Genomic DNA, 21,623 nt, shown 5'->3' with positions numbered 1-21,623 from the left:
CAGAGTGTATTATTTTCTTATTCTCATGACAAAATTTATATTTTTATCAGGTGCAATATTAATCAGCAACAACTCTGGCATTTTTTGTTGAAATGTATAACCAAGGCTTGACAATAACCTTTTGCTTATAGTGGCTCACTGTGGCTAATTACTTTTCAATGTATTCAATTGATGCTGCTAGAATGTTTCACCCTGATCATCTTAATACATCATATCAGTTGTACACATACATTCAGTACAGCCAAAATGAAAATCTATGAGCATGTAGCGTTAATGTTAAACCTTGCATACAATACTTCAGATTATTCATTATCCCTGTTCCTATAGCTGGACCACCAGTTGGAGCAAGTACGCAAGCACGAGTACATGATTAATTCGTGATAATTTACAGTTCTGGTTACCTCACATTTAAGTGAAACACAAGTACTGGCTTGGCCAATAATGTTTTTTTTTCATTTTTATTTTTTTATGTAGCTTGCATATGAATGTAAATATTTTTATATTATTGTTGTTTATTGTATTTTTTTTTCTTTTGCTCCTTATAGTCAGATCCAAATCTTCACAAATGAGCTACTCTGTATTGCAAGTGTCCCTAAACATCAGGGCTGTAGGCCATCTGATACAGAGCCCAGTAGGAAAATATTCTATATACTATAAAAAAAAAATAATAATAATAAAATCATTTATTTTTTAGAGTCTACTAATATATTTTTGTGTCTTACTGTAAAAAGACAGTGCAAATAACCTGATATTAAGACCATTTTCAAAGTTTAGGGATATATGCAGTTTGCACTTCCACCTGTCCCTGAAAAAAAAAAGTTTATTAACGGTCTGTAGAAAAAAAAAATGGGGCCAACTGATGTATTGGATTCTCTTACACCAGTAGAATACAGACCTCAGTGCACCACTTTGACCTAAAATGAGTTCTGCCTGCTGTATGTGATCTTCAAAGTCAGGTTCAGTGTGGACTGAGGAGGTCATTTCCAATTCAGTACCTGGCCCAACTGGTCGCAATGTCCACTCGCTGAACACATCCTGCGTTTGAGCTGGACCTGGTTTAAGTCTCCCTGAATTGGTCTTCACATCCGCCTTCTTATAGCTGTCCACCCCCGGGGTCCTGGTGCAGTAGTCCAGGAAACCATGCGAGCTCATGACTTCAGTGTAACCTCTCTCACACCCACACACCCCACTCTGCAGAGAGGAGCAGGAAAAAGACACAGGGAGATGTCAAATCAGAAAAAAAGGAGCATTCATTGATTTCCAATTGCTGTGAAGAGGTTCCAACTGTAGTCCTTCTCTCCAGGCTACACCCATGCAGTCTGCCTTTGGGGGGACTGATTTATCTGAACCAGTAACATATTTATAGAGAAGAGTAAAAGGTGTTTTGAAAGAAAATAGACAAGAAATGTAGTTTGACTAGTTGAGATTGATATTTGACATGATGCTAAATACTGGTAATGGTCAAACAAGTCTGAAGACAGCCACGCTCTGGTTCTGGCATAAGTTGATTTATCTGAAGTAGCAAAAATATATAGTGCAAAGAAAAAGATCTTGAAGATGAAGAAAGAAAGTATGACTTGACAGTTGTGTAGACAGTGAGACTTTTGAATGTAATGGTAAAGATAAACAACTACATAACTGTGTTACTTAAGGAGTTACAGTACGGCTAAATATATCTCTTATAGTATTTTAAAACCACTGTGCATCATTTTGAGGGAGGTGTTGAGGGCATACCCTCAATGGCCAAAGGTAAGAACTGTTACTTGACATGAAATTAAGCATGAATAAAACTTGTGATAAGAGTTATAATGTTAATCACCCAGAGAAGGAATGTAATTACTCAGCTTGGTATATTGTTATGTTCATCTGTGTGATATCTTAATTTCATTGATCTTGGTCTTATCTCATATATAATTCTGTTTATCTTTTAGGATATACCACAATAGGAAACAAAATGGTCAGAACTGGTTTCTTTCCATAAATCACATAACAAAATGTAACTCAGTGCCTGTGTTTTACATTATAAAGCAATATACTCAGTGATTACTTATTGTAGCTATTTCCACCCTTTAAACTATTGTACTTCATGTGATAATCTAACTACAATTACATACATACAAAGTATTGCACCTTAAAACCCAATTTAATTTTTAACCAAATATTTCTGTGATAGAGTGGGACACTCTGGTGTTTGCTGATATGATAGAAATTTGTGAGAGGGGCTCTGGTCAGAAAGTGGACATGGAGAAGGCTGGTACAACTATGATCTTTATAGCAGATATTGTAGTTACAGGTTCATATGAAATTGCAAAGCATGGTTATGGGCGTGTGGCAGGATTTTGGATGTGCATGGCTAAAACAAGAACAAAGGATACAAAAGCAGTATAAGAATTATGATATATAAAAAGTATGTAACTTATTTATAGTTTTATATAGCTTGTGCTGCTGCTGACCTCTTTATGTCATCTTTTTGAAATGTCAACAGATAGTTATCTAGTTAAATAAACATTCAATAAAAAAAAAAGTACAAAATACAGTTACAGATACAAGAGTTTTAGGTGCATGCTATTTATATTTCTAGTTGCAGTTATACAAAACGTCCTCTAAGGGGCAGTAGTACTTTAAGAACAAGAATATGAACCCTTCACTCCCACGCTGTACTCCCTAGTTTCAGAATAGCACTGAGCCCACATCCATGGATATGAAATCTATACACTTTTTTTAATGTAATTGTTTGGCCAGACTTATTTTCAGAGTAGTGACCATAGGAAGATATTAAACTATCCAGGGACAGAACTTACCGGAGTGCAGTGAGAAAATGGTTTGGTGCATGGGGGGTGGCAGTGTCTTACGGTGGTGGGCTTCTTCTGCTGGTAACATCCCCCTGGGCAGAAACACATCATCTTAGCTTTTGTATTTTAACCACTGATTACCAAATGAATGCGCTGTCACACCTGATGAATGGCCGCAGTTAAACCCATCACGCTCCTTGATCAATTTGCGGACATTTTAATCCCAACATGGAAAATTGCATGTCAAAATATCAAAGAATAATGCCTAAGGTTTTGCCTGCAGGGTTTGTACTTAGATAAAATCTCACTGCATCTCCTACCATGCCTAATTTTCACTTACCTACAAAACTATCTGTTGTTGTGACTGTCTATGCCTGCTACATGTCGCACAAATACAAATGCATGATTATATTTATATGGATTGAAAGCCTCCCAGCTCAGCCTGCTGTATTGATTACTTATGTTAAGAGGGAGAGGGGAGATCAATATATGCTACTCGGCGAATAGCTGGATCAAATAGGCTAAATTCAACTACAATGCAGCTTTAAAAATATTCATTGTCTTTGCAGTAGTCCTTTTGTAAAAAAAAATAAATCAGCATGTACAGTAAAAGTCTAACTCCACAATAGATCCAATTACCTCCATGGCTAAAATGGGAGTGCATTGAAACTACTACCAGCCAGTGAAAATTGCCGTTCTAGCCGACATGGACAAGAATGAAATTTTATACTTTTCTTGCCAACAGTAGCTTGACTTAATCACACATATCTGACTGGCCAAGTGAAAAGAGAAAAAAGGATCCATGCAGCTTTAGCAGTTCACACTGTTACTCTGTGAGGAAAAGGCACATGGACATAGCCTGTAGAGCTGCAGGCTCCTCTAACTCAGGGAAAGGTAGGCAGGTTTTTATAGCACTGCGCAAAAGCATACACAGGTTTCTAGAAAACAAAGAATAGTGACTATGTACAAAAAAATAAAAAAGTACAAAAGTTCAGTCCAGAAGCACAAAACTGAAGACCCTGGACTGATCTTGCAATAGTAAATACATGTACAAATCTGTACTGGAAACAATTCAGTAACATTACAATGTACTACAAATGTTACAAGGTTGTGAAAAAGTATATTTTCAGATACTAGGACTGCATGACTTTGGAAAGAAAATACAATTGCAATTTTCTGGGGCCTCCTCTTGCTTGTTTTCATGGACATGTTGTTCCTTTGGCTATCATTTTCCACACTATGGCATAAAAAGTATCTGTCTCCATGAACAATGATTCGAAGTATGGTTTTAAGTTTCTTTTTCCAAGGACTCATGCGGGCAATGTGCCACCTCCAGAAAATTATGCAGCGTTACTTTAATGTCCAACCAAAACTGTACTAGAACAATTTTTAACAGTTGATTTTAGTGAAGAAAGGAAAGAAACGTCTATTACACTCTGGTTATGTTTTGTACTATACCAGTCTATTTTGGGGTGAGTCGAAATCCTCCTGAAGTGTCCAGATGGAGACAAGTGCAGCTGCTCACCTGTGACATTGACACCATCGGAGCGCTGACACCACACGGCCCTGTGGTTGTTGCTCCACACTCCGCTCCTCCACTGGTAACTGTGACACTTCCCTCCTGGAGCAGAGGCACAGCACCAGAACACTCTCATTAGCCGTTTGTGTTGGAGATCCATCCCTCCTGTCCCCAAGTCTCCCAAGACATTAACCACTGATTCTACAACCCATGTCCCCACCATACTTACAAGACAAGACTCTGTGTCATTGCGGCCTACAGGAGACTTTTTTATAGTATGAAAAAGCACCAGAGAAAACTAAGAACTTTAAAGGTACACTATGTAACTTTTCTGGTGGGGGGTCCGCCACCTGCTTCCCTCGATGGAGAGGTTATTGTTTGCCTGAAATGTTTCACTCTCAAGTAGAACAGTTACGCAGTGCACCTTTAAAGAAACAGGCTTTACAAGTTGTATAGAAATGTATACGATTTGATGATAAATGCCCATAATCATGTGGCCTTCCGGGAAACAGCTGCTGTTTACTCATGCCCTTAAGAGAGGCTATAGGTTCAGTATGAGCTATAGTTATATGCTGATCAAATCCAACCACTTATAGTGCTACAAACAGAATGCAGTCACAAATTACCCCATAATAAAAATCTGAAGGTAAAGTTTGAAAAATGTGTGCAACTTAGTACACACTGGGAAGAAAGGAACCAATATAATATATTTACACCTTTTAGCACGTGAAGGAAAAAAAATCATGTGGAAGGAATAAGACAGGATACCATAAAGCATAAGTCTCAAATAGAAATGAATGTATTTAAATATATTCATTATTTCCTTAAGTACAGTGTTCTTGACCTAAATGGCTCTTTGGTGTTGGACAGCAGGGGAATAGGACACAAGGGTAAAGCAGAGCCAAATGAGACTTTAAAATACAGCTCTGAAATTCAAATAGATTTCACAGGTGAGTGCTTTAAAATGAAATGCCAAGTACCTAGCAATTATGATTTTACATGAGTTTTATAAGGAGGTAATTAATGGGGTGAGAGAGTTGGCAGCAAGAGGCCGGAAAACTTTTTTTGGACTACATACAAAAGACAGACAGATATGAAATGGGCCTTTCAAACAGACATTACTGCTGTTAGCTACAATAAAATGCAATGATACAGTTGAATACGCCATACTTACTGCTATGGCTTTCCATGTCTTTAGTTTTTATGCACTCCAATCTATGCTAATGATAGCTTAGTCAGTTTTTTTAAATGACCATCTACACTGGTCATTTTCAATAGTTGGACAGTTTGAGAGTGCTAATAGCAGTCATTGTGTCATTACCTTTACATGGCTGTGTTTCAAACACTTGGTGTGGGCAGCTGGCTTGGTTTTCGGTGACCTGAATGACCACAGCTCTGGAGCGCGCCTGGCGACCACTTGACTCAAAACTCCGCCCCTCGATGCAGGTAAGTTGGCACGACGACCAGGTGGACCACTCTGTCAGATGGCAGTCTCCTGGAAGATACACAGGTAAGCATGTCAGAAATTCAACAATGGAGTTGGTAATAGTAAGAGGTACGTGGAGCAGTACGAGGAACATTCGCCCACAGGTTGGCAGTTTCGATCTAAGCTTGGGCAAACACTTCACCAACCTTGCCAATGTATGTATGTTGTGTTTGAGTAATTGGAGGTGATTGGAGGGAATGTTTTTGTGTTTGCATGGGCTTCAGAAAATGAAACTTGAGTCTATGACAATTTGCAAACCTCTATTTGTGTAGGATGATATAAGACTAAGCAATGATAAAACATTAAGAAGGTAAAAGTGGGTAAGGGTCATAGCAAGTTTGCGCAGTTGATAAATTGTCAACATAACTTCAGTAGAGATCTGTATAGTGAGTATTGTATCCAGTTAGTTAAATTAGCATTCTGCACCCCCATGTTCTATTACAAAAACATGACAAAGGGTTCAACTAGTAGCAGACTAATGTTTATTATTTACCCACCATTTCCCGTCAATCAAAAACGCACTTTATATTTCATTTCCCCTTTTTATTGAGATGAGCAGTGGTTTCTATTCACCTTGCCAAGGTAATTTCAGGGACCATTTTGCAGGCTCCCCTGCCTGCACTAGAAACATTTAAAACAGATCGAATGCAGCCCCAGCCCACTTCTGCCACTGATAATGTACTAAATGCACAAACCTATTACAGACAACGCCCAGTGGGTATTCTGTAGTAATAGACCACCCAGGACCATAAATTATACAATACAAGGTCTGGGGTGCAGCAAGGCAGACAACCAATGCCATTTAGTTTGAGAATTGTTCCAAAGCAGTCATTCTCAGGCTTTTCACAACCAGCTCCAGAAAATATTTTTATAAGATGAGTTAACATTAATTTTAAAAAGAGATAGGCAGGATAAAACAGTTGGTAAAAAAAAAAGTCAAATAAAATATGGACAAAATCTTAACAAAAAGGTGCACTGCGTAACTTTTCTGTTAGGGATTCACCATTTGCTTCTCTCATTAGGGTTGTTTTGGCTTTTCCAGACATAATGCATGCTATGGTCTTAAACTATCTTGCATGTATTCACACTTGCTCATGCTTATGCCAACAAAGATGTGTTAAATGCCGTGCTGTAGATAGAACATTCCAAACAATACAACAACATCTCCATGGCATGAAGAAAAGCAGGTGGCCGAACCTGCCTCGACATTAGTGCACCTACAAATACATCTCAACCAGGGTTAGAGTAGAGCAAAGCAAAAAATAACTGGGCCCAAACCAGTACAAAGGCAGGTCTCTAAAGCAGGTCTAAAGTAAAACTAACCCATAACTAAAAGAGAATTAACCTGTATTTAGACTTAAATTTTCAAAACATAATCCAAACACTGACTAAAAGGATTAACTACAAATAAACTGCCTCTGCCCCCCCCCAACACCCCAACACCCCAACAACCCACTGAACTACCACTACAACAAATCTTTGCACATTAAGCACTACACACACCACATATTGAGAACCCCCACTAGTTGTACAAATAGCTCCCTGACTGGTTCATTTCAAGGTCAAACGTTAATATCTTTTGTCATTCGTAGCAGGGTCATCTTGCTGTGTTAATATGATCAGCCCCAGCCGGATTCCTCAGCTCATATGCCCATTAGTGTGTTTCTGTCTATGGGCACATCTCATTATCTTTCATCTTAGACAGAGATCCACTCCATCAGCCCTCACTGTGCTTAAGACCACGGTGTAGGGGAAGAGCAGAGCAATATCTATACATCTTGAACCGACTAGCCTGGCCCTATTATAATAAGCATAGAAATAAGACAAGGGCTGTAGCAGGTCTAAACTAGGTGGGGTTAAACAAGGACTAAGCAGAAAGGAAACAAATGCAAAATCTGTGAAACGTCTAAGGTTGCTGGCTTGTCTACATGGAGATGTTATTAATTTGTCTGGTATGTTCCACAGAAGGTCATTAACCATACTGTCATTAAACATAGTTTGCATTTGTTTTGTTACGTGTGTTTTATAGCTTAAACATACCTTAAAAAACATGCATTCTTAACATGTGCAGGCTTTCTTCTCCATAGATCTGACCATTCCATCTGTCTCCACTGTGATTATCAAGTTTATTTCCATACTGTGCAATTATATCTCCAAGGAGACAAGCAGATGGCGGACGCTCCAACAGAAAAGTTACGCAGTGCACTTTTAAGTCAGCTTTGGGCTCAACCAGCATCTAAATCAAGAATATATGGATGCATTCATATGTTAGTTTAGTCCTAATGTTTTCATTGTTTGGTTCTGGTCTAGTATGGTCTTTATTTCAGAACTTGGTTTGCTTTTAATCCAAAAACAAGTATAAACAAAGGGTAAAAATCAATTCTAAGCCAGTACTAATCAATTACAACATCTTGGGGGAATTTGCCATAGCACAGGTATACCAAGGACACTGACATCCAAGGTCGGCCCTTGTTGACATTTGTTGACACCTCTATAACTTGTGATAACATAAAGTAGGTCATAATGTCTTACAATGGAAGCATGAATGGACAATAGAATTGCAATGTTTTGGGTCTCCAGGTCCTTTATCAATAAAAAATCGCCTGCATTAGACATTCAAGTCTCCTGCTTCCCTTTACAACTCTTGGGCTACTTGAATAAACCACAGACAAACACAATACAAAACCAAGATAAAATCAAGATCAAGCCAAAACTAAAACAAGACCAGTATTAGTTGAATAAACAGCAGGTCCACAGTGCATTGCAAAGGTGCAGACAGGCCTTCCCCAAACATATAAAGAAGACCATCAAGATTCACAGCCAAGAGCACAGAATAGTCAAACAGGATGATGAATCAGGGATCAGAGCAGAGTGAAGAGACAGATGAAGGGAAAAGAAAAGCACTGTGCTATAACAAGAGCAGACACAGAGATAGCAGAGTCTACAAGGTTCACAAGACCAGATCTGTTTATTTCTGCCAGTGATAAAATGTACAACACTTATAAGCAGAAGACATTGTATAAATTGTGGAAATAGCATTTGTGTTATTAAAAGGTGAACACTGTAACCTTTCCAGTGGGAAGTTTGTTACCTTTTTGTCTCCTTGGAGATTTTATAACTGTATTTTGAATGTTCCACAATATGGCATTAAATGTATCTATTGTTTATTCCTTTGCCTGTGTTGACTAAGTTTAATGTCGTCGTATTGTGTAACATTCTGGGCAGAGCAATAATCTCATCACAGAGACAAGCCTAAGGAAATCCTTCCACCCGAAAAGTTACATTACATAGATTCACAAAATTCTGGTTGTAAATTAAACTGTTAAGATTTTAGACTATGTTTATAGAATGACGGTCTAAACAGACACAAAAAAGTGGCCTTGAGTTTTCACTTTTTATTCCGTGTTTAGATGAGAGTTTTCAGGAGGAAATCTGCGTGCATACGATGACGCATAAGTGTGTCGAATCCCTGGTCTCATCCATAGCCATCTGGCTCAACTGTGAAGAACTGGTGCATCCAGAATTTGACAGAGGTAACTGCAGAACCTTCTCTGTTCACTAATAGTATCTCTGCATATTCTGTACATTTGTTGGGATGCCTCCTGTAAGTTTATTAGAGCTGCCAGAGCAGCCTGAAGGTCAGACACATGGAAATGATCCGACGTATTTGTTTCTGTAAACGCATATGAGCAGATCTGACCAGAGTTTTGCATCTTGGACAGTGTAAATGGAAATGATACGGTGGAGGGTATTCAACTTTTCCACTTTGGAGGGTGGTTTCAGATTTTTGTGTTTTTAAGCCCCAAAAATGCCATCAGCATCTAAACAAAAGGCACTTCTGATAAAATATTTTGTCGTTTTTACCCACAAGTCTTCTTGTGTAAACAGGTCTTAACTCACAAAAAACAAATATGACTAAAAGTACTATGAAGTTACAAAAAGATGATGAAGAGAGAAAAGCCTAAATGAGTTCATTTTAACTGGGAGACATAAAAGGTTTTATTAAAATGAGAAAATAACATGACATTTTCAGAGAGTCAAGTTCATTAAACCTTGGTGTGTTTTTGTTAAAGAAAAAAAAAGCCAAAATAGAGTAATTTTGGATCTGGCATTTGATGATTGTTTACTGTTTAAATAATTAATGTCTGCTCTAATAGACTTGGACTACCCCAGTAAGAATTCACAATGTTCAAATACAGTATAGACAAAGCTTTGGCCTAAGACTTTATGTACAAAACCACTTTCATCATTTCCTCTAGCAGTGAACAGCGTGCATGATTCAAGGTCTACTACTCTGAGCCAAGTCAATGTAGTACACGGCTAAAACTTGGACACAATGAAAGGTACTGGATGTGAAACAAAGGCTGGCTTGTCATATGAGAGAATAATCTGCCATGCCTTATTTGACAGTATAACAATTACCAAGGATGTTATATTATGTTAGCAATGTCAATCAGTTTACATAATCTGCTAATGTAAGCAATTAAGAGACTAACTGAATGTAGTATAAAGCAAAAATTATTCATTTTCATAGGTTCTTTGCTGCTCTGAGAAATAAAGGCTTTATTGTTTAAAGATCACATATATGTGATCTCTAAACATATTTTTTTAAAGATTATAATCTTCATCATCATTGTGTTATAATTTGCTCATTGTAAATCACAAATTCTTCTAAAACAACTTCATAAAAAAAAAAAAAAAAACAAGTGCGCTGACTTCCGCATTAGAAAACTGTGCTGTTCTAAAGAGCAGATTTTTTTTTCTTTTCATTTGTATCAAAATGCCTATGCCGATTCCAACACATATCATCGATTAAGAACCTAAAATTGGAGAACAAAGTAAATTGGGAGATGATGGGCAAAATGTTGTCTTGAAAATTATTACTCAGACATGCATGAATCTGTCCAGATACAAGTCCAAGAAGGTAAATGAGAAGGGGAAGTAATTATAACATGGTTAAAAGATAAGAACATTTTATAACATTTGGATCATAGGTCTGCTTTAAGAGTTTTTATTCATGGAATAGACACCTGGTTTGATTCCAAGTATGGCAAAAGCAGTAGCTTACTACCAACAACCAAGTAATGAAAAAATAGTAAAATGAATCTACAAAATGAATAAACAAAATGTTCATTATCATATCTTTAGATAATGAAATAAATAAAAGTTTCTATGGAGATGCTTTGCCTGGAGTGCATCAAAGTCTGGCATTAAATAAGCAGGTCATGCCAATAGGCCAAGTTACAGGTTGAATCTGTGGAAAGGCAAACCCACTTACTGTAAAAGAGCATTATTTTTATACCAATACCAAATAAATACCCATCACAACCACCACAGCCAGAACAGTTACACAGTGCAAACTTTAAGTCACTTTTTGCCATGTTTTTTTTTTTTGTTTTTTGTTTTTTTCCATAATAGTCCGGTTTATTTCCCCTGTGGCTATCACTAAATAATTACAGTAATAATCAATATTCACTTTAGTCCAGTTGTGTCTTGCTGTTCCATTGACCAGTTAAAAGAACAACACACTAATGCCTCTGTAGTAATGCTAAAACTGCGTTTTTCCACTGAGACTATTGTCCAGGAGATCAAAGTGAATTTGTATTTGTGAAGCCTGACAAATCTCTACAGAGGATTTAAACTTCACAAATCTAAAATATAATTGGAACTAATTTACAAAAGATCCATGCTGCAGCTGATTTGCCTGTTAAAAGGACAGTCCCTGCAGCTTGGACATTTCATGCTGTTCCACTTTTTGTAATTGTTTTTGAAACCAAGATCCCTAAGCTGTAACCATGTTTTTTGCTCAATAATTACACGTAGGTGCGCTCTCTTTGTGGTACACATTTGTTTCAGTTCCCCAGAGTCACTAATTTGCCTGGTCATAGAGAAGAGTGATTGCGCTCAGCAGTGATCCGGTAATTGCTTTGGTTAAAACATAATTATTCTTCATGCTTTATTTAGTTCACAATCTTCAGATACATGATCCAGTGGAGAAAAATCGAAGTCATCAATCAGGTAATGTATATTTAGCTAACCTGAACCCTCTCTTTGGCAAAGGCATTAACAAGAAAGATTATGTAACTATAAGAAGCTCGAATGCTACCACATTTACTACTATTTATATCTTGGTACGGTTTATACATAGAGTAGGGGAAATGAATGCTTTCTCTGTAGGACTTTCAATTAAACTTACATTTTTTAGTTTTTAGTTTTTCGAGTGCTATTCACACTTAATTGGCCAGAACAAATATATTATCAAGTAAAACAACGCTACTAAAGGTTATATGATGGTTTTATATGTAATGTATTTTTTCCCAACATATTCATAAATTCACCTCCTCATTATGCTATATGTCTCTAATGTTGTCTGTGTTCACACCACATCACAAGGGACTAAACTGGAATATAGACCAGGACTAGACCAGGATTAAAATAGGACTAGACCAGGACAACATTAGGAGTGAACCAAGCTGACTAAACTGGGCTCAAACCCTTTTCACCTCCAAAACATCAAAGCTCTCTCATACATGTAGTTTTACACTGCTCCCCAAGGTCAGAAAACAAAATATATCAGAGATTTGATATGATTTATTCAGCTTCAAGTTGCACTATGTAACTTTTCTAGTCTCCATCACCTGCTTGTCTTCATGGAAATGTTTTGCTTGGAATGAATGAATGAACCAAGCTAAGTTAACAGTTAATCTTCCAAGTTATCTTTTTACTAACAAAAACAACTGCATAGTTTAATACTGTACTGTGGAAAATTTTAGGCAAAGCAACAGAAGCTTTATGGAGACCAGAAGTTGCATAGTGCACCTTTAACACCACATCAGTGACTATATTTTTACCTGGACAGGGGACAAAACATGGCTGCTCCATCTCCTGCTGCACTGCCCTCCTGAGAGCGTCTCCACACAGCTCCGAGGGCACGGGCTGAGCAGTGGTCCCGGGCCAGTCCCCCAAATGTACCACACATGATAGGTTTCTCCTGCGTGCGCCCTCTCCACAGTCTGCTCCCTGCACACACACAGGCAGGGGCTTAATATTAGCACAAGGACAGCATGCATCCCATTAACCTGGATATAACAGGAGATGTGAGCTATTTGTGAGGTTAATAGGTATCAAGTACACGCTGCTAATGTAAAAATCAGGCCTACTCTTTTATGAGCTGAATTCTGGAACAATGTGTTTGCTTTAGAATTTATACAAGAAACTACATTTTTTAGGGCGCATTATCACGAAACAGATTTAATAAGCAAAAAAGATATTTTTCAATGTAAAAAAAAACAAAAACAGGGGGATTCCTACAACGACAGTTATCAGTTTGCTTGTTTCCAGTGAATTGGTCAATCTGCTTGTCTTTTATTGATTAATGACTGTTTCACTTTGATTTTCTAACATTTTATCTATTGGTTAACTCAACAGTGAGGCCATGAAAGGTGACTGCTGTTGTCATTTTGAGCAATACGAAAATAAATTGAATTGAACTAGATTGAATTGACGTTAGGCAGACACAGATTGGCTTTTAATAGAATAATAATAAGTGCTCAAATCAATGTCTGATTATAATTTTTTTCATCAGGTGCTCTTTTTAGTAATTCATTTTAAGTGACATGCGCATCATATGTTGTCAAGAGTCCTTTTTTCCACCGTCATGATCATCAAAGCAATTTTTTTTATGTCTTTCTGTTATAACCACAGACTGTAGAAAAAAGCCAACTAAGGGAGTGTGACGTTACCCATACCGTTCAGCTCCAGTCAAATAAAGCTCATCAAGGCTGGCAGTTATAGCAGCAAATTTTGAGACATATTTCTAAAAGTGAAGTCTTACCAATGCCTGTTTATAACAGGAGCGACTTTGATGAAACAGGGCATCTCACTGGTCTGTTATATGTTCATGTTCTTAAATTACATACAAAATAGTGAAATAAAAACACCAGGATCATTTATAGCAAGTTAATGCAAACATTTTAAGACCAAAATGATGCATCGTTTTTCAATAGAAAGTGAATTGGAGCACTGAGCTGGAAGTGCACCATGCTCACTTCCTACTTAGAAAGAGCAGGTCACCTATGTCCATTTATATATACAGCCTATGGTTACAACTAGCAACTGAGTGTTTGAGTAGTGTCTTTTCCTAACACAGCAACATAGCACTTGAACATTACTGTTAAACGTGATCATTGTGCACAATCCATGTATAATGTTGTGTTGAATTATACAGTAGAATTCATAATATTCATTTCTATTCTTTAAAAGTGCACTATGTAACATTTCTGCTGGATGGTGCACCCCCTGCTTGTTGACATGGTGGTGCTATTGCTTTCCCTCGAATCCTTCACTGTGTGACATAACATATCTAAGAACTGTGCAGAGGGGGCTCCACTCACAGTGAGAATGCATGTTTTTTTGAACAATATCACACCTGTGACATAAACTGTATGTTTAATACAAAACTAGTCATACCTCAACAGTGCATTCTGACCAGTCACTCAGCACCCAGGTATAGCAGGGTCTTATGGGACAGGGCTTGGTCTGGCTGAGCTGGGTGGGACATGGGCGACCCTCTTCATGGGAGTTTTGTAAAATCCTCCTGGAGCGTACCGACTGACCTACAACACCGAGACCAATTCATCAATCACAACAAGCAATCTCCATCAATAAATCGATTACCACGGTCACGCTACATCCTTATCCGTCTGTGAGCACGGATCTAAGAAAAGCGCTGACATTTCGCAGTGTGAGGATGACAAATAGCTGGTGAGTGAAAGCTGAGTGAAAAAGCAGTGATATTTATACACTTGAGACAAAAGACACGTGAGGCAAGGCACACCAAATGCATCAATGCGAATACACAAACGCCTCATAAAATACCAGTTAATAAAAGCTTAGCCAAGGAGATGAATGATGATCAGTTACTCACAAGGGAAATGGCGCCTTGGCTTTCTCTTTACCCCTGGAAATATTTCGCCGGTGACAAAGAGGAATTAGTGCTACACCCCATACATCATGTGTCAGCCAAGCACTTTACGCTCATATCCTAGGCTTTTCCAATACAAGTGCCGGCTTCAAGTGTGTCATTAATATTGTGGGGGAGGGAGCAAGTTTGGGGAAGTAGCAGCGGTAACAACAGCTGCCACCTACTGAGTTTTGAGCTGAGAAGCGAAGTAAAAGTTTAGTGTCCTCCATCTGCTTCGGTTATGACAGAGAGGTGATGCTCGGAGCAGAGGGTTCAGGCAGATGCACAAAAATATGACATTTAAGGAGGTTGTGTAAGAAAAGTGGTATGGAAATAAAAGTTTAGCCTTTTCGAAGTAAATAGAAGTAAAAAAATTTAACCTTTTATAATAACAACAACACTTTTAAAGCTGAACTGAGTAATATTTGACGTCATTAAAATGTCTTTGTAAGTCCCACTGATGGTTAAATGGTAAGTGGTCACATTTTTATATAGTGCCTTTCCACCTTCAAGGCTCTCAAACGGCTTTACAACAAGGAACCACTCACCCATTTACACACCAGTGTACGCAGACACTGGGTTAAATGTCTTGCCCAAGGATACAACAACAGCATTCATCTGCGGTAACTGGAATGGCACCGCCAGTCTGTGGGTCAGTGGGTCTGACCGATGAACCAATGATGTTTATGTCAAGACTGGGATTCTAAATATGTATTTCTGGGTGTCTGAAGTGCCCGTCATTTTTCTCTCTGTCTATGTGCAAAAAAACAGCCTTGAAATATGGCCGACGCGACCTGAAGAGAGTTCTCCTGGGAAACTTTGGCTCTTCTTTATATTTGGCAACATAATATCTTTCTTTATGTGATTATACTGCCTTATTTCAATAAAAAAAAGAAAATGTCAATTCCCTATCTCTGAAAGTTACTGCTCTAATAGTTCTGCTTTAATAGCCTTAAAAAAACAAAACAAAAAAAAAACAAAGACTTAATTTAAATAGTTAGAACAAATAGCTTATTAAGAATGATTTAGGCTTAGTAACAGCTTAATTAATACCTTTAATCCTAAACCTTTAATTTATTAGTTACACAGCCTTATTTTTTTTAACTATTTAGTCTTTGTTTATGTTTTGTTCAGGCTGATGCTTATTACGAAGTGATACCAAAAGCAAAAAAACGTAATGAAAAGACATAAACATACAAACAGCAGTAGCAGTATAGTAATAATAATATGATGGGAAATAAACAGACACAATCACTGTCTCATTAAAATAGATTTTTTGAATAAGGGGTTAATAGTGTAGAGACAGGAAAGCTGAAAACAAATTAAAATGAATAAACTACTGGAGTCGACCTAATTAATGAATAACACACTTTGAATCTTGAAAAGACAAACAATGTATGCATCCAGGCTAAGTCATTAGTCTGGCGTGATATGCTAGGTCAGAAGATGGTTCCCTCAAAGAAACGCTGAGCCAGTTTACTGATTACTAATTACATTTTTAAAACATGCACAACAAGTACACTATAATTTATTAAGTGAAATTAATTATTTAAAGTAACCTTCATGAACACAGACAAACATGAATAAATTAAACAGTTAAACTAATTGCAATTATATACAGCTTATATACATTATTTAAATGAAGCAATGCCACACTTCCCTGTATAATAAGGCATCATGTTACACACAGTTGTAAATATTTTAATGTATTTAAATGTATTCATAAACTATTCAACAACTCTATGAATGCCAGCGTGGATGGAATAATGAGGAGCTGGTCTCTCTGTGGCTGATTTGCTGTCTGGTGTTAGCTCATCTCAACAGCGCCTCCTGTGGGTGTAGTTAAAAGTTAGTCTGTTTACCTTGGCTACCGCAGCTATGGGAACACTCGGCCCAAGGCGACCAATCAGAGAGCACACAGCTGACGGGACAGTCCACCTCACAACTCTCAGAAAGGGTCCAGTTGTTGAGCAGGCCAAACTGTAACAAAAGTGTAAAAGACAATTAATGTGAAAACAGACTTTGATTTGATTCTTTATTTTATTTTATTTGATTATTATTATTAACATGATCTACAACATATTCTACTCTCATATTCAGGTTTCTGTGTGCATTCTTCCCTTGAGAGTCCTCCATATAGATTGATAGGTTTAATGCCATACTTAAGGGAAGAGAAATACAGCGACAGTCCTTGTGCGCATTCAGAATTACTGTTGAAGTGACCTGTCTAGAAGTAATTCAGCGACTGACGCGTCAGTTTTTAGACCCTTCGTCTGCTTTGGTCGCGCCATCCCTGGACGAGATCTCCAAGAATCACCTCAGTTTGGCTTTGCTACATTTCCACTTCTCTTCATCTTTCAGCGATCTCAAAAACGCACTTTCTTTTGCGGCGAACCGGTCATGGATTCTCGTCCGTCGTAGCGACAAACTTTGTGCGAAATGCGAGGAAGCGACAGTTCAAAAATGCCTCTAAGAACCGCTGCATAAACCACGTACTCCCCGCGCTCCGACGAGTCAGTTATACTAGGGAGTTTGATTGACAACCTAACAGCCAATAGAAAATGAGGGAGCCTCGTTTTCTATTGGCTGATGTTTATCTGGCCTCACTACGTCCACAGTTGATAGATTTTCGTTCTTTTTTTTTGGTCATCATAGTTACAAAGCTGCTGCGTCTCTGTAATGGTATTTTAATCTTTCACTGACAGTTTGAAACTAAAAAAAATCCTCCATACAACCTTTAAGTACTTAATAGTTAGGATATAATGTAGTTACTATTTCGGGGCATCCTTGAATCCTCATTGGTTGTAATTTCATGTATCTATATTGTTCCTTTGCGGTTCAAGACAAGTAGGTCTAGATCTCTATAGTCCTCTAATACACAACACTATTTAGGATGTGTCCAACAGTAAACTACATGTCCCTAACTCTTACTATAATACTTCTAAGCTGTAGTGGCAGCTCTGGATTTCTGTGAGCTGTAATCACTTTGTTACTTTCTCAAGCTCCTTAAAACATCAGAGGTTATCCCTGTAGTCCTTTCTATCAGGTGTAATAGGATTGTGGATATAGGAGATCAAATGGGTGTTGTACAAGATGTCTGTTTTGAAGCTCTTTGCTAAAATCCTCTGCCTAAACTGCAATAAATTCTTAAAGAGAGGTTAAGTTAGTGGACTTATTTTACCAACAAGCTTATTCCTTTTACTTTGCAACATTTGATGGATATCTAAAGTTTGTTCTACTATGTACAGGATGAGAGGTAGTACTGTTGCTGGGTAAAATAACACACCATACTTAACTACATTTGACTTATCCTTCTATCCAAGTGGAGCCACCTGTTGATGGCAGTGGACAATCACGTGGAAGCAGCCGGGACTTTAGCGAGATCTTGGTACGGATATTATCAGTCAAAAGTTCGGACACACATCTCATGTAATGTTTTTTTTTTTTTGGTTGTTTTACTACTTTCTACATTTTAGACACATGTAATTATGTAGTAAAGACATTTTCAACAATACAAAGGTTGGCTACTAGTTATTTGTCTTTTTTTCTTTGCTACATAATTTCATACATCTTGCTTCATATATTTGATGTCTATACAGTATATATAAAAATAAATAAAAACACTGAATGAGATGGTGTGTCCAAACTTTTGACTGGCAGTGTACCTAGAGTGCTCCCAAATAAACCACATACAATGTAGAATTAATTTCATGTGGAATTTGTGTATTGAATAAATAAAAAGAGGAATTCCTTTTTAAAACTCAGCATTTTTTCTAATAATTAGACAAAAACAGGAAAACCTGTCTTTGCACCTAAAGTGTTGACTTTTAAATGCATTATTCAGTGACAGGATTAAGATTTTGAACGTGTCATTTACATTTAATCAGGTAGGGCAAATATAACTGAACACATCTGTACACTAATCCTCCAGCAAGGTACTCCTGACTTTGAACTTCAACATCTGATGACAATCCTCTGCGGTCACTCACTGTTCTTGACAGGTTTTCCCAACTGCACTGAAGGATGAGTCAAATGTAAAAGACACATTATATGAGGACAATTAAGCAAACATTAACCTCAAAATGTACATGACACAGAAATGATTCAATTGCATATTTATAGACAGCAGAAAAAGCCTCTACTAACATGTAACTTATCAAACATGCAGACCCCACACTTCACCACTTGTGTAGCGCATTTTATTTTCCCAGTGTGGCCCCATAGCCATTATTTATCTGCATAACCGACCAAATAATAGTATTCACAGTGGGTTTTCATGAACTCCAATCACAACAGTAAACGCTCGACTAGGAACTGATTGTATATTACCTGTTCACATTTGTGCATCTCCACCATCTTCCCGTCGCAGCGGAGACAGTCAATGCGCCGCACTTTTGAACCCTGGCCGCAGATAGCATTTTCACTCAGCTGGCAAGTGCTCCAGTCTGCAATCAAAAAACATACAAGTAATACTCAACACACATTATAGTAACCTCTATTACACCCAATCAGGCAGGACATACACAGTACATAAGGACATGAGGAGGCATTGAATTCAGTCCTATGTACACAAAACAAGTAAACAGCAGATAAGGTGAGTACAATGTAATGTTTGTACCTGACACTTGGTACTCGTATGTGAAGCAGGTAGAGTTTCGAATGCAAAGTTCTGATTGGATAAGATCTGGACAAGCTGACTTCTCATTGGCTGGAAGTCGGAGGATGTGTCTTCTCCTGGTTCTTGTGCTGTTTTGATCACACTACAGGGGGAAATAAGGAAAATATACAAACATTTTCAGTTATGGGTGTATTATGCATCAATAGAGAATCTGCAGCCAGCTTGTCTCTGTGGAGATGTTTTTGCTTTGCCTGGAATGTTTAACAGCATGCATGTGTTCAGTTACATGTTTTTATTATCAAATGCTTACATTATAAACTCTCCACAGATCTGACATATAATGTGGTCAAATGATGTATACATACTTGTTTCCATAGAGATAGAAAGGTTTACTGCCATACAGTGGAACATGTAAGGTAAAGTAAAAACATCAGTGGCATTCTTTCTAATGGTCTAGGAAAGTCCTACATTTTGCTATAAAAATGTTATATAGAGAGAAATACAAATAATTTGTTTTAGTTTTAATTTAGTTGGGTTCATGTCTGTTTTAATTTGTCCTAATCAGTGTACTTAAATGCACTGTTAGAACTCAGTATAGTAAAAGTTTGGGTGTGTAAACATAAGTTTTGTTCTTTTTTGATAATTCCTGTATTAATAAAATGCTGGAATGTGTCCTGGTTTCAACCTTTTCAGTCCAATTTAGTCTCAGTCAATGTACTTAGCAAATAAAGTACATCGGTATACAGGCTATATACATTTTTAAAAAATTGTGCAGACAGCAATTCTGAACACCGGTATGCTCAAGTAGTAAAGCAGAGTTACATAAGTCGCTAGTGGAGTAAATAAAAAGGACCTAAACAAAGAATACAGTGCCCCAGGAAAAAATGTCTCATTTAGCCAAACATAGCAATGCATAATGGCTTTAATTGATTCGAGTTAAACTTGTGCTGATGTGTTGCACTTTTCTCTGCCCTTGTTTTACCAAAATGTCTCATCTAATTTAGAAGTTACTTTTTAAAGGAGTCCTGGCCCATTAGGTGCCTAATGATTTTGGGGGGCAAGTGAAAAGAGGGGAAACATAAATAGACATTGGGGACAGGAAGAAAATGCCACACATAAAAGGACCAGGCCAAAGAACAGAAAAACAAACTTTGATACTTGTTTCTATATATATTTTTTGTGAATTACTGAACTATCCATAATTTTGTTAAAGCTCCTATGTTACGCAAAACTGACTCTTGTGACAAGAAGTGTTTTGTTTCATTCACACATTTGAGAAATCCTAACACTGTCTATATCTCCAAAACTGAAAAAGCTCTGTTCCAACTTATGAGGTCATGAAAAGGTAATTTTCAATTTAACAGCTACCATTACCCTTTGTTCAGTAGAGACTGGCAATTCAAGAGCTGAAATTATCCAAATGATGTATGGAGTTTAAAAACACAGTGGAGCACTTCCAGTGTTACATATGACATCACAAGACAGAAAGTGTTTTCAGTTTGGAAAAAAAAAAAAAAAGCTCAAAATATACAATGTTTGTGCCTTGTACATGTATGTGAAACAAAATAGAACTCTGGGTATGTTTTTAATAATTAAACAACATTAAAATAATTATAAACAGTTATAAAATGGGCCCTTTAATAAATTGTTAATCAACAGTTGTTAATAAATTGAGTAATTTTGTTGATCTTCTTGACATTTTGATACTGCTCCCAGCTTGCTTAAGGGAGTTCTTCCGTGACTCACGTGATTGATATGATTTCTGAACTACAGAACAAGTCTTTTCCATTTGAAAACAGCACTCGCTCAAACCTGGGGCAGATAAAGAAAGCACTTGATATGGTATCATGTTATCAAAGAGAAGCACTTATCTTCTACTCAAAAACTATGTTACTCATGTGATTATAAAATTTAGATGCCAAAATTTTGTTTATTGCAAAATCAAGTCACTGCAGATTTTTTACGGCACATATTAGTTGGAGATTTGAGTAGGTTTGTCTAAAAAACATAAATAGAAATTGATACCCAGACCTTAATCAATACTTAAACTTGATACTTATTTGAACAATTATTGATACTGAGAAAATAAGACAAATAGGAACAAACTGAACCTTTCTTAAATAGTACCTGGAGTTGTGCTGTTTCATTCACAGATGTTTGAGTAAGCCTATGTTATTAGTCTGTCTACATCTCCAAAACTCAGAATGCTCTGTTCCATTGTGTGATGTCAGGTAGCAGTAGTTCTA

The 21,623-nt window shown here is 37.3% G+C and overlaps 1 protein-coding gene across 1 annotated transcript in view; it reads right to left on the bottom strand.

Moving 5' to 3' along the window:
* Nucleotides 1-21,623, bottom strand: part of thsd7ba (thrombospondin, type I, domain containing 7Ba) — a 327,257-nt gene that overhangs the window by 1,080 nt on the left and 304,554 nt on the right. The window contains exons 21-29 of the mRNA XM_020920389.2: nucleotides 19,378-19,519; nucleotides 19,089-19,204; nucleotides 16,622-16,739; nucleotides 14,267-14,412; nucleotides 12,649-12,817; nucleotides 5,633-5,806; nucleotides 4,318-4,413; nucleotides 2,802-2,884; nucleotides 996-1,191 (exon numbers count right to left, since the gene is read on the bottom strand). Of these exons, the coding sequence (XP_020776048.2) occupies nucleotides 996-1,191; nucleotides 2,802-2,884; nucleotides 4,318-4,413; nucleotides 5,633-5,806; nucleotides 12,649-12,817; nucleotides 14,267-14,412; nucleotides 16,622-16,739; nucleotides 19,089-19,204; nucleotides 19,378-19,519 (1,240 nt within the window). The remainder of the gene's footprint in view (nucleotides 1-995; nucleotides 1,192-2,801; nucleotides 2,885-4,317; nucleotides 4,414-5,632; nucleotides 5,807-12,648; nucleotides 12,818-14,266; nucleotides 14,413-16,621; nucleotides 16,740-19,088; nucleotides 19,205-19,377; nucleotides 19,520-21,623) is intronic.

The sequence above is a fragment of the Boleophthalmus pectinirostris genome, unplaced genomic scaffold (genome assembly GCF_026225935.1).
Source record: "Boleophthalmus pectinirostris isolate CB_2022bp ecotype Guang Dong unplaced genomic scaffold, ASM2622593v1 HiC_scaffold_1, whole genome shotgun sequence".
NCBI lineage: Eukaryota > Metazoa > Chordata > Actinopteri > Gobiiformes > Gobiidae > Boleophthalmus > Boleophthalmus pectinirostris.
Note: the sequence above shows the minus strand (reverse complement) of the source record. Positions and strands in the feature narration are given on the sequence as shown.